Here is a 17,518-nt window from a genome sequence, read left to right on the forward strand (position 1 = left end):
AGTAACTAAAACTTCTTACTTAACACTGCTGTGAGTTGGCTTATGATCCTCACTGCTGTGGTTCAACAGAATTGTTCTCTTTGCACCAGAGAAAGTATCAGTTGGCTTTAAAGCTGTAATCTTAAGACGCTTGCTCCACTGCTGCCTGTATTTAGTGTTAAGCTTTAATCGGTGAAGAAGTCTGAAGTCTTGATGGAGACTAATCTGTCTGTTCTCAAAATGACAAATTTTGAGTGGTTGGTTCTACCTGTGCCTAAAAATCTTACCAGCACTAATGCAGCAATTTGGGAAAACTAGCTGCTCTGCTTTTGTGTTCTTTATCTTTTGTCTTCCCAGACATGCAAGACTTCTGTTTACCAAATAGTCTCTACTGGATACTCAGTTTGTCATAACAATTTTGCTTGTGCTACTGTAGACTGTTCATAAAGAAGATGCCTCTTTAAAATGTTTTTACAGTGTATAGTCTCCTGTGTCACAGGCCTTGTTCTGGAATGTGGGACAGTTTAATGGGAGACTTTCAGATTTAGTCTCAGAATCCAAATGTCAGTTACTAGTTGAATTACTAAAAAAAATTCATGCAAGCTCATACTATTGGGTTTTATTTTCTAGACATTGAACTTTAAGGGCATGTACAAAAAGGCTGATGTAAGCCCAGTCCTTCTTGTGGCAGAAAGTTCTTCCGGAGGAAATCGGTCTCTGCATTGCCTAACTTGCCCTAAGGAACTTCTCTCTTACCATGCGTTATAGAGTAAGACTAGGGTCATTACCTAAAATGAGCTATTATGAATACCAGATTTCTTAGCTTCCACTAAGGACAAGAACGTATGTGCTCAGTGCTGTAATCCAAGTGCTTAGTGGGGAAAAAAACTAAGCCCAAAAAGACCAACAATTTTCTGTGCTGCCAACAGAATATATACATTCTCGTCTCATACTTAGGGGTTTTCCCCAAATGTTGGTTCTAAGACTTTGTAAGTCTTGTCATCTTCATCGAGATGATGATGTCTTCTTAACGTGCAATCTTTTGGTCAAGTTTTACCTAGATCTTAGTGGCATTATTTCCTACGGTTATTCTAAAGAAGCATTGCAACTCCTGGAAATGCACCAGCTTAAAAGCTTTCCCTGCCACCCCACCCCACCCCCAACTGATAAGCCATGCAGTTTGCTTGAATCGCATATATAATACTTTATTTCCCCACTCTATGAATCAATGCATAATTTAAGTTCTAGAAAAGGTCATAATTCAATACCCTTTGACTTCAGTAGACACTAGATCAGACTCCACTAATTCCATTTGAGTGATTACTGAGAACTACTCTGTTCCGAAAATAAAATTTTAAAAGCAGGGTTTGTATTTTTTATGAAATTAAGGAGTGTGTGGCACAGTATGAACATGTGAATGTAAGTTTCAGACTTTTCATGTTTTGATTGATTAGGACCTTCGCACATGGATGGTTTCAGGTGTCACCTGAAGACTTTGGGGTTGGGAGTGGGACAGGAAACATCGTAAGATTACAACCATAAATCGTAGTCTCTGCTGACTGCAGGGAAGTTGACAACAACAGGGGACTTCTGCTGGGCAAGAGGCATAATACCATTTCTGCCAAAACAGAGCCATCTTGGGGCATTCAACATCTGTTCGTTCTAGCCTGTACGTTATAGCCTGTATCTATACACACTGGAAGATGTAGAATTAAATGTTTTTAAATGGCACTTCAAACGTTTGCCTTCACGCTGGCTTTATTTACTTATTCATTGATACCAAAGTTTGGTAATAAGGATCAAGCTTTTCATTTTTGCTAGGGGTCTGACCAAGGTCCATCCAATCAAGATCAGGCATTATCTGCCCAACAAGCTGCTGTAATTAACCTGACTGGAGTAGGGAATTTTATGCAACCTCAAGCCACAGGTATGTGCTTGCTGAGCTTCCTTTTGTAGTTAAGTGTGTATCTTGATAAATTCACACTGAAATGAAGTTTGGTCTTAAAGAAGTCTTACGTTAGATCAGAACAACTTCCTATTTATTATCAGCACATGAATTATACAAGAAATACTGGACTTTCAAAGCGTGCACTTTTCTGCTTTGTTTGGCAGTTAAGTGTAGTAAATCGATAATAATGTCACATGAAAATAAGTCACACTTGATACAAAAAGAAAATACAGGGAACTTCTATGCCAAACTTCATTGAGGAATGTTTCTTTAACTGTGTGCTTAACATCCAGTACGAGAAACCTCTTTGTGTCTCCACAAGCACTTCATAATCTAATTATGTTCTAACTAACAGTATGTATATCATGTATACTTTATTCTGCACTGTTTCCAATTTGACTCTGAAACTAATTCTATTGATCCCCCTTTTCTGTTACACTCTATTCCTATGTCTTCCTTGCCCGACCCTGACAAACTTGACCCGACCTCTTTGACCTGCCTGCTTTCCCCTTCTGCTTTCTTAGTGTTGTCTCAGCTTGGCTCTGCCGTGAACAGACCTGGGCAAAGCCTTCCTCAGCAGAGACTCCAGCTCTCTTCTGCCTTACAACAGCAACAGCAACAAGCCTTGCAGCAGCAGCAGCAACAGATACAAGTAATCCAGCAACTTCACTCTGACTGTGTTTAAAAAAAAATGAATAAATAAATTTACAAACACAGTTCTCGGCTCCAAAACCAAAAATCTTGCCCCTTTGACTTTTTTTTTTTTTAAACTAATGTCTTTATGGTCTCGCAAATGAAAAAAAAAAACATGAATTTTGGCAAACTCTATAATGAAAGATTTGAAGTCTGTGGTTCTCAGCTTGGAGCACTGAATTTATTTTTATTCATTTAAGCCATCCACCTTCCTGATTTGCTAACATTCAAGGAGTGCTTGTGGCACATATCTAAATAAGCTCTGCCAGGTGCCAGTAGATTACAAAATAGCGTGAATGTAAGCACCTGGAAGTTCAAATGTAGCACTGCTACAGTCAGTACCTGGAAGCAACAGCTCTGGCAAAGCATTCCTTTAGCATTCTGTCATTCAGAAACTTTACAAAAGTATTTTAATATTTTTTAGCACACAGTCTTCTCTTTGTGACACATACAGAAAATACATACAATGCATACACTGAAAAGGTATTATGTTAAAAATGTGCTACGTTACCCAAACATTCACTGAAGTTGCTGAGTTACTGCAGTTACTGCAATGGAGAGAAAGGGCAAAGAAACAAAGCTGTCCAAGTACATGTGTAAAATCATAGATACGCCCTTAGCAGGCTTCTGTGCCACTGGTGCTGCTTGACTGTACTCATTGCCCCACTACATGGTGTATTCCTTTTGTCAACCTGGTGCTTCCTCATTTTTTTCTCATTTTTTTCATTTTTTTTTCCCCCCACCTTCCTCTCATTCTTCCCGACGTGAAACATGGCTTTATAGTCAACACTAACAAGCTTTTTCTCCCCCTTCTCCTTCATGGCAGCAGTTGCGATTCTTGCAGCATCAAATGGCTATGGCAGCAGCAGCAGCAGCAGCACAAGCAGCTCACCTGCATCATCAACAGCATTCAGGCAGCCACTCAAAAAGTAAAAGGAAAAGAGGCACACCGGCCCCTCCAAAATCCTGAGACTTGCTTCTCCCTCACTGCCCCCCAAAATAAAAAATTGATTCAGAGGGGATTTTTTTTTTTCAGATAAAAAAGGAAAAAGCTTAAAAACAAATCAGTGTTTTACATTACTGGTGGGAAAATGAAATCTTGACGTTACACTGAAATAAATGAACTGGTTTTGGAAGCCAACCCTATAGATTTCATCTATAAAGCAGCTAGAGTCTGGTTTCCTTAAGTCACTTAATTTTTTAACAGAATGTTTTATCTTGTATTTTTTACCACTCAGCAGCATTGTACATAGTCTAAGGGTGAAAAACATTTTAGAAAAAATGAACTTTGTAAATGTAGTATTGGTATTTGTTTATTTAGTATAAAAGGTTTGTGAACACTGTAACAAATACAATTTTTACAAATCCATTTTCAAAAATATCTCTCCTTTTGTTCACTTGGGCTTTATACTTTTTATTACTTTGTCTATGAGCTTCTTTACTTCTTTGTGCCTTGTAATTGCTCTGGTGATACAGTCCTGAAGCTTGGCTCCTGTAAGAGGACTTCCACCTAAAAATTAAAGGGAACAATTTGATTTTCTATTTATACTTCAGTTAAGTATCTCTAAATGTGTTTTCCAAATGAGAGTATTAAGTAATACAGTAATTCTCATGACCAACACCTTTCACCTGGGGAGCATACAGCTTCCCCAACTCTAGCCTCAGGCAAAGAAAACAGACTAGAGGTGTAACAGGAGACGTGCTCAAAATCTGTCCTTTGCTGTACGTAGGACAAGCTGTGATTTCTTTTTGAAGTTAGAAGAGAGTATTTCAGCTGAAAGGACCTACAACGATCACAGGGACCTACAACTTCAGTCGTGCCACCGTTTTCAAAGTGACTTTCAAGAGCAAGCCATTCAATAAGTACTCAAGCAGAGAGCCTGTTATCATAGAGCACCCACATTTTACAAAGAAAAGCAGGTACATAACAACGTCTAGGTCAAGAAAAGATTATCATCTCCATAGGTTCCTGTGTTATAAACTTGGAAGTACCTGGTTTATGGACAGAACATAGTTTGCCTTCATCATCAGTTACGATAGTTACTGTTCCAGTTGCCAAGTCTTCTTCTTCAGCAGTTGGATCAACAATGAGTAATGTGCTTGTGAAAGAACACCACATGCAGACACGTTAGTGTATGTTGCTCCATTAACGTTATTGCAAAGTACACATAACTTACTAATTTTTACCGCAGTCTTACAACATACTTGTAGGTGGATTTAGTGCTCAGGCTTACCTGTTTTCTAACCAAAATGCACCAATTTTAAAAAAGTAAAAACAAAAAATGAAGTGGGGGATTCCACATATTCAAGTGCATATGTCTGTTAAAAGACTAGCTGTTGAAAATACAGCTTTATGCCCAAGTTTCATAGATTTGTGACACCCCTGTATTGCAGGAAAATGCCATTAAACTGCCATTTGCAATATGCAGTCATTTATTTCATAGTTACGCGAAGAAAATGGCATTGTTTTTAGGTGTAGGCTGCACTAAACTCTAGTAGACCTTAAGGCAAAACTCACTTCCCATGGTAAAGTCACCAAAGTAGTTCTCTGCTTCTTGTCAGAGAACTCCAGCACCACTCAGACTGGGAATAGTTCAAAAATGGATTTACTGGGTTCCTTAAGGCAGCCAAAATAAGCTGTCGTACATCACATGATGCAGATCATTAGAAGAGATTAAATATTGTTGGTTTTGAACCATTTAGTAAGCTAAAAATAGAGCAAACTAATAGAAAAAGAAAAAAAGTGGATCTAAACTATAAGCCAACTTTGCACAACAACAAAAACTTTAACTAAAAAAAAGCCGAACAACCACCATTCAGCCTTAGTTTCTTTACAAAATAATTTTTAAAAAATCACTACCATTACAAACATTTGGCTGAAGTGCAGGTATCGTGACAGGAAAGACTTCAGCTGAAGTTTTCATGAAGCCTCAGCTGACACTGTTAAGCTAAAATTTAGTATTGATGTGATCAACTCCATTTGGCAGCTGGAGTACACCTATGCTAAGTGATGCTTATGACAAGGGGGGAAGTCAGTAGCAAGGCTGTAGGAGCTGATTACACAAAATAGGTGGAAGGGTAAAAGAATTTTTCAATTTGAACTCGTATGCAATGCATAATTAAAGGTTTTCTGCATAATTTGAAACTTCACCAATAGTTTCAGATTGCCATTTAATAGCAATAGTGTAACAAAAACATCAGTCCATAGCTATGCTACACAAAAATACTGCTTTATTAATTCTACCCACGTGCACTGTGCAGCATCGGCCCTTTGCATCATGACACAGGGACCTGGCACACGTGGAGAGTTCAATGCATCAGACTTATTATTTACGTACAGGTTGACTCCAGAGGAGCCGGCTGTGGAGCTGCACAGCGCTCTGCACCAGCATTCCTCACCCATGGCCACGCTATCCAGCAACCCAGAAGTTTTATTTATTCAAGGAGGGCTTTTACAAAGAAGAAAAATGTCTCTGGAAGCCAGAGTATGTAAAGCGTATTATTTAGAGGGCTGTGTCAGCAACTGTAGAAAAACTAATAAACCAGAATTAAAAAAAAAACAACCTGAACCATACAACAGAGGCACACACAGGCACACACCCTCTCAATATTTAGTTTTAGGAGCTAAAGGGAGACTTAAGTAACTTGTTTGTCACAACAGTTGGTTTCAGTGAGGGGAACAAAGCCCAACAGACTGTCACTGAAAGCTTTCTTCCAAAGGCAACTTTTTTTGTCTATTGGTAAGTATGTGTGATTCGTGTGCAAATAATACCCAACTGTCTGCCTATCACACTATCCAAACTCTCTCACTTTCAGCCTACAAACTTCAGACCCACAAGAACTGGTATTAATGAACAGAAGCACTGTAAAGTACTGATAACTTTCTGCTTTGATTCGTTTTGGTAATCGCTTGGTCAATGTTTGATTTTAGTGCTCCCCCCACCCCATCTCATATTTGAATGAAAGGGCCTATTAATCATTTCTGCAAATACAGATTTTCCTTTTTCTCCTTTTCAAATGTACCCCGCCATAAATAACTGCATTTCTTATAAACAACTTGGTGAGGAGTCAAGTTATCAGATGTGATTGTTTTGGATTCTCATAATCAGATTCTTTACCTACATGAACAATGACTTAATAGTGCTGGTCATACTTCATCTTGGGTAATTATGTTTTCAGTTATCCAGAGGTATCGCTTGGTCAATGTTTGATTTTAGTGCTCCCCCCACCCCATCTCATATTTGAATGAAAGGGCCTATTAATCATTTCTGCAAATACAGATTAATGTGCCATAAACCCCTGACCTCTCTAAATATACCTAAATCTTACCCTCACCTCTCTAAATATACCTAAATCTTAAATCAGATTCATAGCACAGTGAACATCATCTTATTTGTCATTTTCTACTTTTCAAATGGATACCGCCATAAATAACTGCATTTCTTATAAACAGCAGCAGAACACATACTTATACTTGGACTAATGAAGAGCCAGTAAACAACTTCAGGTGAGGAGTCAAGTTATCAGATGTGATTGTTTTGGATTCTCATAATCAGATTCTTTACCTACATGAACAATGACTTAATAGTGCTGGTCATACTTCATCTTGGGTAATTATGTTTTCAGTTATCCAGAGGTTCCGTTGTTCTAACTGTACCATTACTTCTTACTTCCTCTGTTGACTAAATCCTTGGTATAAGCTGTTCAAAAACTACCATCTTTTATATCAGTTATTTACGTAGGCTTCTAAAACATTAATTGCATTGGTAACATTCTTTTGTCCCAAAGATACTGCAAAAATATAAAGTAATACCTATTCCCGTACTTTTAAGCATATCTTTTAGGTTGGGAACCAGTTCTGCTTTAAGTCATGGGAAGAAGCTGGACAGACTTCGTTTTGTTCTGCCTGCTCATTCGTATCACAGAACTACAGGTCAGTTCAACAAGAGGCCGCGGATCTAAGATCAAGTGAAACAGCTGCCTGAGACTGCACGTTCTCCACTAGCAGAAGTGCGTAAGAAGTGCAGAAGCATCATTGGTAGCGTCCTCTGCCTTCCACTTCTTTTACATACACAGTTGTTTTCATAAGCACAAAACAGTTACGAACTTACTCATCAAATATAGCAAATGATGTGGCAACTGGATGCTTTCTGATAATCAAAGGATTCTTCTGTTTTAAATTAACTTCTGATGAACCAGTTTCTTCATTTATAGTAACTGATGGCAATTGTACTGAAGAGATGAAAAAGTGACAAAGGTAAAATATTAAACATTGCTAGTTTTAGTAGGCCTAGAGATGTCCAAGACTACTGAAATATTTAGGCTGTTCTTTTACCATATTGGTAAGCCACTGAAAACAGATCAGAATAGTTTTGGCTACATTACTGGTGTTCTGTACAAAAAATTCCTTGAATTCGAGGAAAGTATTTAGCTTAGAACTACTCATTCGAAAAAGCATTCTCCTCAAGCTAACATTCTTCCTTACACAGAAGCATTTTCTGCTTCCAAAATGCCATACGCTTACAATACTCTTAGAGTCATATTTAACAAAAAGTACTTTTCCCCAAAAAGCCTACTGGACATATAAAAATCCGTGCAATCTGATCTTCAGATAACTCTTGCTCTGACAACCCATACAGTGTTGGAGACAAGAAAATCAAGAGCAAAGCAGCTATAGGAATTCAAAGGCAAGCAATTCAGTTAGAAAAGGAGGCCTTGCTGTAAGCTTCCCTTATATTGCCTCCTACGTGCATTTATAACCCACATACCTGTGAATAATCAAGCCATATGTTGCATGCAGTAAAACAGTTTTTTCTAACTACAACGCATTAAGCTAGGAATATTCTGTTGTGACAAATAAGCAAAGCCCCCAACAACTTATTCTGCCTATACAAAATACATTAACAAGGTAAGACCCCGATCTAGACATCAAAGTTGTTTATAACCACTGCCGAAAGATTCAGATCTCCGACACAGAAGAACGCATGGCAGAACAGCTATTAGTCTTGTAAGAGAGTAGTAATACGCATACAAAAAGATCCGACTCCCCAGTTGTTACACACCTATGGCATCCATACCACCATTTCCACTTTGTAGTTTAGCATTCAAATGACAGGAAAAAAGCAGTCTTAAGGAACTGTGAAGCAGTTACCTATTTGTCATGATTCAAAACTAACGTATTTCTCCAAGCAACGCTAATCAGAGCGCGTCTCTCGCTGCAGAGACTTACCATTTTTTAATGCTGCTAACAAAGCAAAGGCACTGGCATCCAAAATGTTTCCGTCATAGTCCAGGCAGATGATATCACAGTATAACACCCAAGCAAGCTATCAAAAAAGGTTTGCGCATGTGAGATACTGCAGCAGCTAAGCAAATGGTGCAATATCTAAGAAAACGCTGGCCACGTGAACAAAGATACTTGTTTCTATCATATGATTTCTACACTTCAGACATAAACCAAGCTAAGACGACTAAAAAGCAAAAACAATAACCAAACAACCTATAACCCCAAATACCTTCTTTAACACCTCAACACTGTGATCTTGTTAGTATGTCCATCTTCATTTTGGGACACAACTTACCTTGCCATTTGCAATACATAGATCTTCTTTCGCTATTATCTGTGAACTAAAATAAAATGAGAGAGTAAACCAAGAAATAGAAAATTGTCTTGCAGAGTTGTTTGTGTTTTAAATGCATTAAGATGATTCTTACTTTTCAATCACATCTGCAATGAACTGGCTTGCTGCTTGAGCCTCTTCACCAGGTGGTCCAGAGCGAAACCTCGTTGAACAGAGGGATGGCAGTTCTACATTTGGAACTAGGTAGCAAGAATCATTAGTCATAAACTAAAGAAAGCAGGCAATGGCATATCAAAAATAGAAATAAGACAATACACACTCTTAATACCATTTTATGTACTTCAGATGAAAGGCAAGACCAAGAATTTTTCAACTAAGCCTTCTTACTTCTCCCCTTAAAAATAAAGTTGTGCATGAGTTTGTATTAAAGAACTGGTAGTACTCTGTGCTCAGAAACTATATATTCCATGGAGAGGCACATACTCCTAACTACGATTTTCTGTTTGTAATCCTGCTATGAGTATCATGACCCCCCACAAACTCTTCTTTAAGTGTTAAGCATTCTTAGGTAGATCAAGAAACAACAGCATTTTCATCCCACTGCCTGACTTTACTGGTATGCTATCTGCTTTTCATCAACCATTAAAACCCGATGCTTTAGACTTGAAGCAAAAACATGCATAAACAGTTGTGAAAAAAACCTAAGCATAATCGAGCTCACTGAAACAACATACTTTGGAGATCCCTTACAAAAAGGGGATTTAGTCTAAGCTCTCAGTTCCACGGAATTATTTCATTTCAAAAGAAACTCCAAACAGGAGTGAGGATGTACCCCTGGGACTTCTACAGTTCTCCGAGAAATAAACAGGGTTTATTTCACTGTTTTTAAGAGTTAAATTTTTTGCCTACTGGGACTTCAAGACAAAAGTTTATGTGCCTTTGCACAACCTTGCATGCCACCGTCTTCTATAGATGAACTACCTTCCCCCTCTTAACATACATACTTCCCCCTGCTGCAGGTTTGTTTTCAGCCTCGACTGGAATCAGCAGTAAGAAGGTAGCTTTACATGGAAAACTCACAAGCAGAGCAGGGGGAATTATGAAATTTCTGAAGTACCACTGCCTGTATGTCAATTTGGAAACTGATTTTAAGGAAAGTATTCATTCTTTTAAGAAGTCTTCACAACACACTCACTCTGTCCCATCATTACAGCCTTTCAGCTGAAGCAATACAATATCTGAGTAAGATCCATACTGAAAAGCTTACCAATATATCCCTTATTAGCAGAATCTGCTGCGGGTGCAGCAAGTTCCTGGAGGGAAAAAAAAAAAAAAAAGACAAAAATGAAGAGCTGAATTCTGTACAAAAAGATTTTCTAGCTATTCTATATGCAAATGGTCATTTTCTTGCCAGTTATCATTACAATGAGATTTACAAGAGCCATTTTTGATCAGTCCCTGTCTATTTTTTCTAAAAAAATAGTGATTTGTCTCATAGTTCATGGCAGGCCAGCAGTAAAGTTGAAGGCTACAAGGCACTTAATAGTCCAGGCAACTAATTACCAATGCACTTATTGATCAATATTCAGTAACTCTTCAATTATTTTATTGAATTCTCTTTTATCTAGAAATAACAAAGACTTTATTTTTGTATATATCTTTCCCCATACACAATACACACCACAAAAATACATGTTCTCAGACTATACAGGTAGGATTAGACGATTAAATTATATATTAACACATCTGAAAGTAACTCAGGTGAAAGACTGTAATTGTGTCTGACTGGCATATTGTTGTAACTCTGCAGGAGAGTCATTCTAAACACGAATGCACAAGTTCAGCTAACAGCTAAATTAAAATAAAAACCAACCATACCGCTTTAACTCCACATATCACCGTAGTATTTCCTAACTTCACCAGAGCAGAACCATCTGCAGTTGTAATTGAACCTGAAGAGAGAAAGTACTGTTCAATAAAATCTGTTTTTCCATTCAAAGGGCCTTGATTAACACCCACCTTCACAAAGTGTTTACTTTCCATCATTTTATACTAAATGTAGGCTAAGCAAAGTCTCGACGAATCCAGGGTGGGAACAGAATCTCTGTATTACAGTCAACCACAAAGAATCAACACAGAATGGTTGAGGCTGGAAGGGACCGCTGGAGGTCATCTGGTCTAACCCCGCTGCTCAAGCAGGGCCACCTAGAGCTGGTTGCTCAGGACCGTATCCAGATGGCTTTTGAATATCTCCAAGGATGGAGACTCCACAACTTCTCTGGGCAACCTGTGCCAGTGCTTGGTCACCCTCACAGTAAAAAAAAGTGTTTCCTCACGTTCAGAGGCAACCTCCTGTGTTTCAGTTTGTGCCCATTGCCTTGTATCCTGTCACTGAGCACCACTGAATAGAGCCTGGCTCTGTCTTCTTCACACGCTCCCATGAGGTATTTATATACATCGATAAGATCCCCCCTCAGCCTTCTCTTCTCTAGGCTGAACAGTCCCAGCTCTCTCAGCCTTTCCTCATAGGAGAGGTGATCCAGTCCCTTTATCATCTTTGTGGCCCTTTGCTGGACTCTCTCCAGCATGTCCATGTCTCTCTTGTATTGGGGAGCCCAGCACTGGACACAGCACTCCAGGTGTGGCCTCACCAGTATTCAATAAAGGAGAAGGATCACCTCCCTCGACCTGCTGGCAACACTTTGCCTAATGCAGCCCAGGATTACATTGACCTTCTTTGCAGCGGGGGCACATTGCTGGCTCATGTTCAACCTTGTGTCCACCAGGACTCCCTGGTCCTTTTCTGTCAAGCTGCTTTCCAGCTGGGTGGCTCACAGCATATATTGGTGCCCGGGATTGTTCCTTCCCAGGTGCAGGATTTTGCAGTTCCCCTTGTTGAACTTCATGATGCTCCTGTCAGCCCATTTCTCCAGCCTGTCAAGGTCCCTCTGGATGGCAGCACAACCTTCTGGCATATCAGCCACTCCTCCCAGTTTGGTGTCATCTGCAAACTTGCTGAGGGTACGCTCTGCCCCATCATCCAGATCATTAATGAAGATGTTGAACAGGATTGCACCCAGTATTGATCCCTGGTGTACTTTTTTTAAACCAGAAATCATAGATGGTTACTGTAAGCCCACCTTCTGGTTGACTTACAGCAAGACCTAACGGAAGGCAGCGTTGTACAATGGAAGAGACCTGCAGTGTCAAGTTTGAGCAATAATCAGCAACTATTCCATGCTGGTACGCTAACCTGTATTTTACTTTTAGAAATTACGAGGTAGAAGGCAGGCAGGTAAGGTGCTGCTGCTCACTGCATAAGAGGTATCTTGCCTCTGCTTGAGACAGTTGCTCATCAAGCTTAGAACAAAGCAGAAACCAGGAGTCACTGCCTCTTTCAAGATGCTAGGGCACCAATTTTGCACTGGTCAGTATATGCCTAGACACTGCCTTCAGCATCTGTAACATACGCTGCTGATCTTCGAAAGAGACAAGCTTCCACAACCACCTAAATTGTGCTGTGCACACCAGCCCAGGAGCAGAACTGAATAATTACACTGTGCACACCAGCCCAGGAGCAGGACTGAATAACAATGCTCAAATATATTACCGTACCATGCATTCTCTTTAATGCTTGTTGAAACAATAAATAAAAATCCTTCCTCGTTCTTGTTTCAAAATGCAAGAACCAAGAAAACTGATTAGCAAGTCATTAAGGTCACTATTACAATCTGAGATTAATAATACCTCCCCCATTATTATTATTCCAAATAAGCACTTGCCTATGTTGACAGTGGTTGCCCGGAATTCACCTAACTCCCTTCCATCGGGTCGACAGTTCTCTTTCTAAACAAAAATTATAATGTTCAAATTAGAAAACATTTTTTTTTAAACAATACACCAGTATTTATGCTATAGGAGTTCATATAAAATAGTATTCTCTTCTTTTTAGTAGAAATATGCAGCTACAAAAACGCTAGGGAAAACTTGATCACATTCTAGCCAGTTTTCCATCAACTGATACGTAGTTCGCGGTTGTAGGCCCACAAAAAAACCCTATTTTTTTTTAATTTATTATGATTTATTTAGAAAATAAATATAACAATAGTTTGATTGTCTCAAGATTACTCTTGATTGTCTCAAGATTACTACAGGCTAGATTTAGAATATCATCCAAGAATGAATATTCACCAATACCTTAAAATGAGAGTTTCTACCTGTCTGCATTGTTTAGATTTTGTAGGCGATTCCTCCCCCCCATCCCCACCTAGTGGAGCTCTTAAAATTAATGTTAGAGTGTCAAGGTCCCTCTGGATGGCAGCACAACCTTCTGGCATATCAGCCACTCCTCCCAGTTTGGTGTCATCTGCAAACTTGCTGAGGGTACGCTCTGCCCCATCATCCAGATCATTAATGAAGATGTTGAACAGGATTGCACCCAGTATTGATCCCTGGTGTACTTTTTTTAAACCAGAAATCATAGATGGTTACTGTAAGCCCACCTTCTGGTTGACTTACAGCAAGACCTAACGGAAGGCAGCGTTGTACAATGGAAGAGACCTGCAGTGTCAAGTTTGAGCAATAATCAGCAACTATTCCATGCTGGTACGCTAACCTGTATTTTACTTTTAGAAATTACGAGGTAGAAGGCAGGCAGGTAAGGTGCTGCTGCTCACTGCATAAGAGGTATCTTGCCTCTGCTTGAGACAGTTGCTCATCAAGCTTAGAACAAAGCAGAAACCAGGAGTCACTGCCTCTTTCAAGATGCTAGGGCACCAATTTTGCACTGGTCAGTATATGCCTAGACACTGCCTTCAGCATCTGTAACATACGCTGCTGATCTTCGAAAGAGACAAGCTTCCACAACCACCTAAATTGTGCTGTGCACACCAGCCCAGGAGCAGAACTGAATAATTACACTGTGCACACCAGCCCAGGAGCAGGACTGAATAACAATGCTCAAATATATTACCGTACCATGCATTCTCTTTAATGCTTGTTGAAACAATAAATAAAAATCCTTCCTCGTTCTTGTTTCAAAATGCAAGAACCAAGAAAACTGATTAGCAAGTCATTAAGGTCACTATTACAATCTGAGATTAATAATACCTCCCCCATTATTATTATTCCAAATAAGCACTTGCCTATGTTGACAGTGGTTGCCCGGAATTCACCTAACTCCCTTCCATCGGGTCGACAGTTCTCTTTCTAAACAAAAATTATAATGTTCAAATTAGAAAACATTTTTTTTTAAACAATACACCAGTATTTATGCTATAGGAGTTCATATAAAATAGTATTCTCTTCTTTTTAGTAGAAATATGCAGCTACAAAAACGCTAGGGAAAACTTGATCACATTCTAGCCAGTTTTCCATCAACTGATACGTAGTTCGCGGTTGTAGGCCCACAAAAAAACCCTATTTTTTTTTAATTTATTATGATTTATTTAGAAAATAAATATAACAATAGTTTGATTGTCTCAAGATTACTCTTGATTGTCTCAAGATTACTACAGGCTAGATTTAGAATATCATCCAAGAATGAATATTCACCAATACCTTAAAATGAGAGTTTCTACCTGTCTGCATTGTTTAGATTTTGTAGGCGATTCCTCCCCCCCATCCCCACCTAGTGGAGCTCTTAAAATTAATGTTAGAAAAAAAAAAAAAAAAAAAAAAAAACCACAAAACACCCCTCCAAAAAAACCCAACGTTCAAATATTGTCAGTCAGAAGCTGTATAATACCTGAACCTTAAGTTAGAAATTGCACCAATTCACCATCATGTTAGATCTGAACTATTATTCATCACAATTTCAAGCTTCTCAAAAGCAAAGACTTTTGGTTCAATTATGAGAACCAAAACTGACTGCAATAATACTGGACTCATTTTTAAGTCGATACTACCTCAGTAATGGATAGACTAATATACCAAAAAGCCAGTGGTTTTCCTGCACAGTTATGGTGAGCATGGTTAGCAGCGATATCCTCTATTATTTATTTTTAGTAGCATCTAAAAGCCTGGTCTGACATAATTTTGTACTAGACACAAACCTGCATCACCATCTTGGTCAAATTTAACTCACGTTCCTTTCGAGGCCAACAAAAGCATTTACCCATCAAATTGAACAGGGACACAACCTGCTGCACCATCAATGCCACGGACAGATGGAAAAACACGTTCTGAAGAGTATGACCATTTTTCCCCTGCTCAGTGAGTTTTTTGGTTTTCCCTTTAGTTTCAGGTTTCCATACAGACGAATTAGAAAAGCAGAAGCAAGCAAGAAAAAATTAATTACAAGCAATTTATACATGCGCATTGTGTTTTACTCACCAAAAATCTTCTGTAATATTCCAATGGTTCCACCGTTCTAAAACAAATAGAAAGAGAAGTTCACATGCAAGCTGCCAAGTAGGTAAGAGATAGCAAAAAAGATAAGCAAGCACAAACCTACAACAACAAACAATTTGTGAACCAAGATGACCGGCAAAGCTGCTTGGCAGTATGGTTACAGATAGATGAGGAAACTCTAAACTGATCTAAGAAAAAGATGTTTTCCTATATTCACTTCCAAAACGTTTCTTCCTTACAAGGAACCTGCCTGCACATACATCTAACACAAACTGCTAGCTTTCACCACAATAACCTTGACTACTAGTTTTAATTCAAAAGGAGTGTTTATTGAGACAAGGGTGTAGAATGTTTTTGAAGAAATGCAGAAAGGGTAATTTTATTACAGTGTCTGAAATACTTGTTAGTTCAAGGACTGCATCCAGATGTACCAAATGGTTTAAAACAATTTTACAGTCTTGAAATGTTAGTTTTTCTTAGAATCTGTAAGAAAATGTAAAATTAAGAAATATGCTTCATGCAGTGCTTCCGTTGAGAAATAATTAATGCTTATTATTAATTATATACTACTAACAGCATTTGTGTATTAGTATTTTAAGCACAGAACATTAAAGTAAAAAACACTCATAAAAGTGTTGTTAATATTTGAACAAAGCCTTCTCAGTTTTGTTAAAATAAACACTTCTGGGGAAAAAAAAAGGATAACTGGAAAAGCCAAGTTTTCCAAATGCAAACTAACATATAGATGTATCACAACTCATGATGGCAAGCATGAATTAACCCCTGTTGGTTCCCCATACGTTGGTCCTGTACTACCACTTTTTAACCCCAACACATGGCCTGTTCTCTTCCAATTCATGTAAGAGCACTTGCTAAACCTTGTTTCACATGTTTAAGCCGTGAATCTGGAAGAAGCAGGGACACTGGATCAGAGAAGTTGTGGATGCCCCATCATTGGAAGTGTTCAAGGTCAGGCTGGATGGGGCTTTGAGCAACCTGATTGAGCAAAAGATGTCCCTGCCCGTGGCAGGGGGGTTGGACTAGGTGATCTTTGAAGGTCCCTTCCAACCCAAACCATTCTACAATTCTAAAAGGAACAGGAATTCCCTACTGTTCTAAGCTCTGTGTAATGCTTCACTAAACTCGTTCTGCCTGTATCTCTTCCCTTCGACAGAGAAGGCTGCCCTCCTCCACTTCTAATGCTCCAGGAACCATGGGACAGTTCGGGCTGGCAGGGCCTCTGAAGGGTGTTGGGTCCAACCCCTCACCCAAACCAGGTCCACACAGAGCAGATGCATCGCTCAGGGCCTTGTCCAACTGTACTGTCTCTGAGGATGGAGATACCACAGCCGCCCTGGTTGACCACCCTTCACTATGACCTCCCCCCCAAATATCTATTCAGAATCATGTTTCAACCTGTATCCACAGTCCACCTCTTCTGTCTTCTCCACACCGCACCCTACCAGGTAGCTCAAGGCCTTACTGATCCCTGCGCTTAGCCGTGCCTTTTTAAGGCTGAACAGACCCAGGTCGCTCAGCCCCTCCTCGCACATTTCGGGGCTCCAGCCCCCTCAGCACCCTGGCAGCTCCCCGCTGGACGTGTCCTCGCGTGCCCACATCTCCTTTACCGGGATGCCCCAAAGCGGAGCCGGCACCCCAATGTGCCCAACACCGTGGGCATGAGGCGTCCTGCGCTGGGGTGTCCAGCGGGAAGCTCCACGGGGAGCCCCCGGCACCCACCCGCGACCCAGCGCCGCCGGGGCGCTCCCGCGGCCGGTAACGCGGGGTTACCTCTGCCAGCGCCGGCGCCTACCGCAAACCGGCCGTTGGAACGGGGGGCTTCCGCCTCTGCCGTGGAGATCACGCGGCAGGAGGAAACAGCATCGTAAGGAAAGCGATCATAGTTAAAGAGAAGAAACTGGAGCCCTCTCCCCTCCAGGCGCACGCTGCTGGGGACGGCGCAGAG

The 17,518-nt window shown here is 39.9% G+C and overlaps 2 protein-coding genes across 7 annotated transcripts in view; one reads left to right on the forward strand and one right to left on the reverse strand.

The window, feature by feature from the left end:
• The window catches only part of SUPT20H (SPT20 homolog, SAGA complex component), a 37,092-nt gene extending 33,103 nt beyond the window's left edge, over positions 1-3,989 (forward strand). For 4 of the 6 annotated variants that reach the window (XM_009290178.2, XM_009290183.2, XM_009290180.2 and 1 more), the window contains exons 21-22: positions 1,801-1,906; positions 3,447-3,989. In XM_009290178.2, the coding sequence (XP_009288453.1) occupies positions 1,801-1,906; positions 3,447-3,553 (213 nt within the window). In that variant the 3' untranslated portion in view covers positions 3,554-3,989. The remainder of the gene's footprint in view (positions 1-1,800; positions 1,907-3,446) is intronic. The other 2 variants (XM_009290181.2, XM_009290186.2) reach the window with 1 other exon arrangement.
• EXOSC8 (exosome component 8) lies at positions 3,917-17,105 on the reverse strand. Its single transcript, XM_019474843.1, has 11 exons — positions 16,969-17,105; positions 15,535-15,571; positions 14,346-14,409; positions 11,080-11,153; positions 10,469-10,514; positions 9,335-9,440; positions 9,202-9,247; positions 8,850-8,946; positions 7,732-7,852; positions 4,613-4,719; positions 3,917-4,130 (listed from the first exon to the last, which is right to left on the reverse strand). Exons 1-11 carry the CDS (start codon positions 17,103-17,105, stop codon positions 4,015-4,017), a joined length of 951 nt encoding a protein of 316 aa, XP_019330388.1. The 3' UTR covers positions 3,917-4,014.
• Between the last annotated feature and the right edge of the window lie 413 nt (positions 17,106-17,518).

The sequence above is a fragment of the Aptenodytes forsteri genome, unplaced genomic scaffold (genome assembly GCF_000699145.1).
Source record: "Aptenodytes forsteri isolate BGI_AS27 unplaced genomic scaffold, ASM69914v1 Scaffold155, whole genome shotgun sequence".
Classification (NCBI taxonomy): domain Eukaryota; kingdom Metazoa; phylum Chordata; class Aves; order Sphenisciformes; family Spheniscidae; genus Aptenodytes; species Aptenodytes forsteri.

What these genes read in the sequence shown, in the direction of transcription:
- EXOSC8 (XM_019474843.1), bottom strand. Translation starts at nt 17,105, where the DNA reads ATGTGCGAGGAGGGGCTGAGCGACCTGGGTCTGTTCAGCCTTAAAAAG. An exon ending in TGATATGTGGAGTTAAAGCG is followed by an intron (nt 10,515 to 11,079) that starts GTATGGTTGGTT and finishes TTTTCCCTCCAG; the next exon opens with GAACTTGCTGCACCCGCAGC. An exon ending in TGCTAATAAGGGATATATTG is followed by an intron (nt 9,441 to 10,468) that starts GTAAGCTTTTCA and finishes CTTGCTACCTAG; the next exon opens with TTCCAAATGTAGAACTGCCA.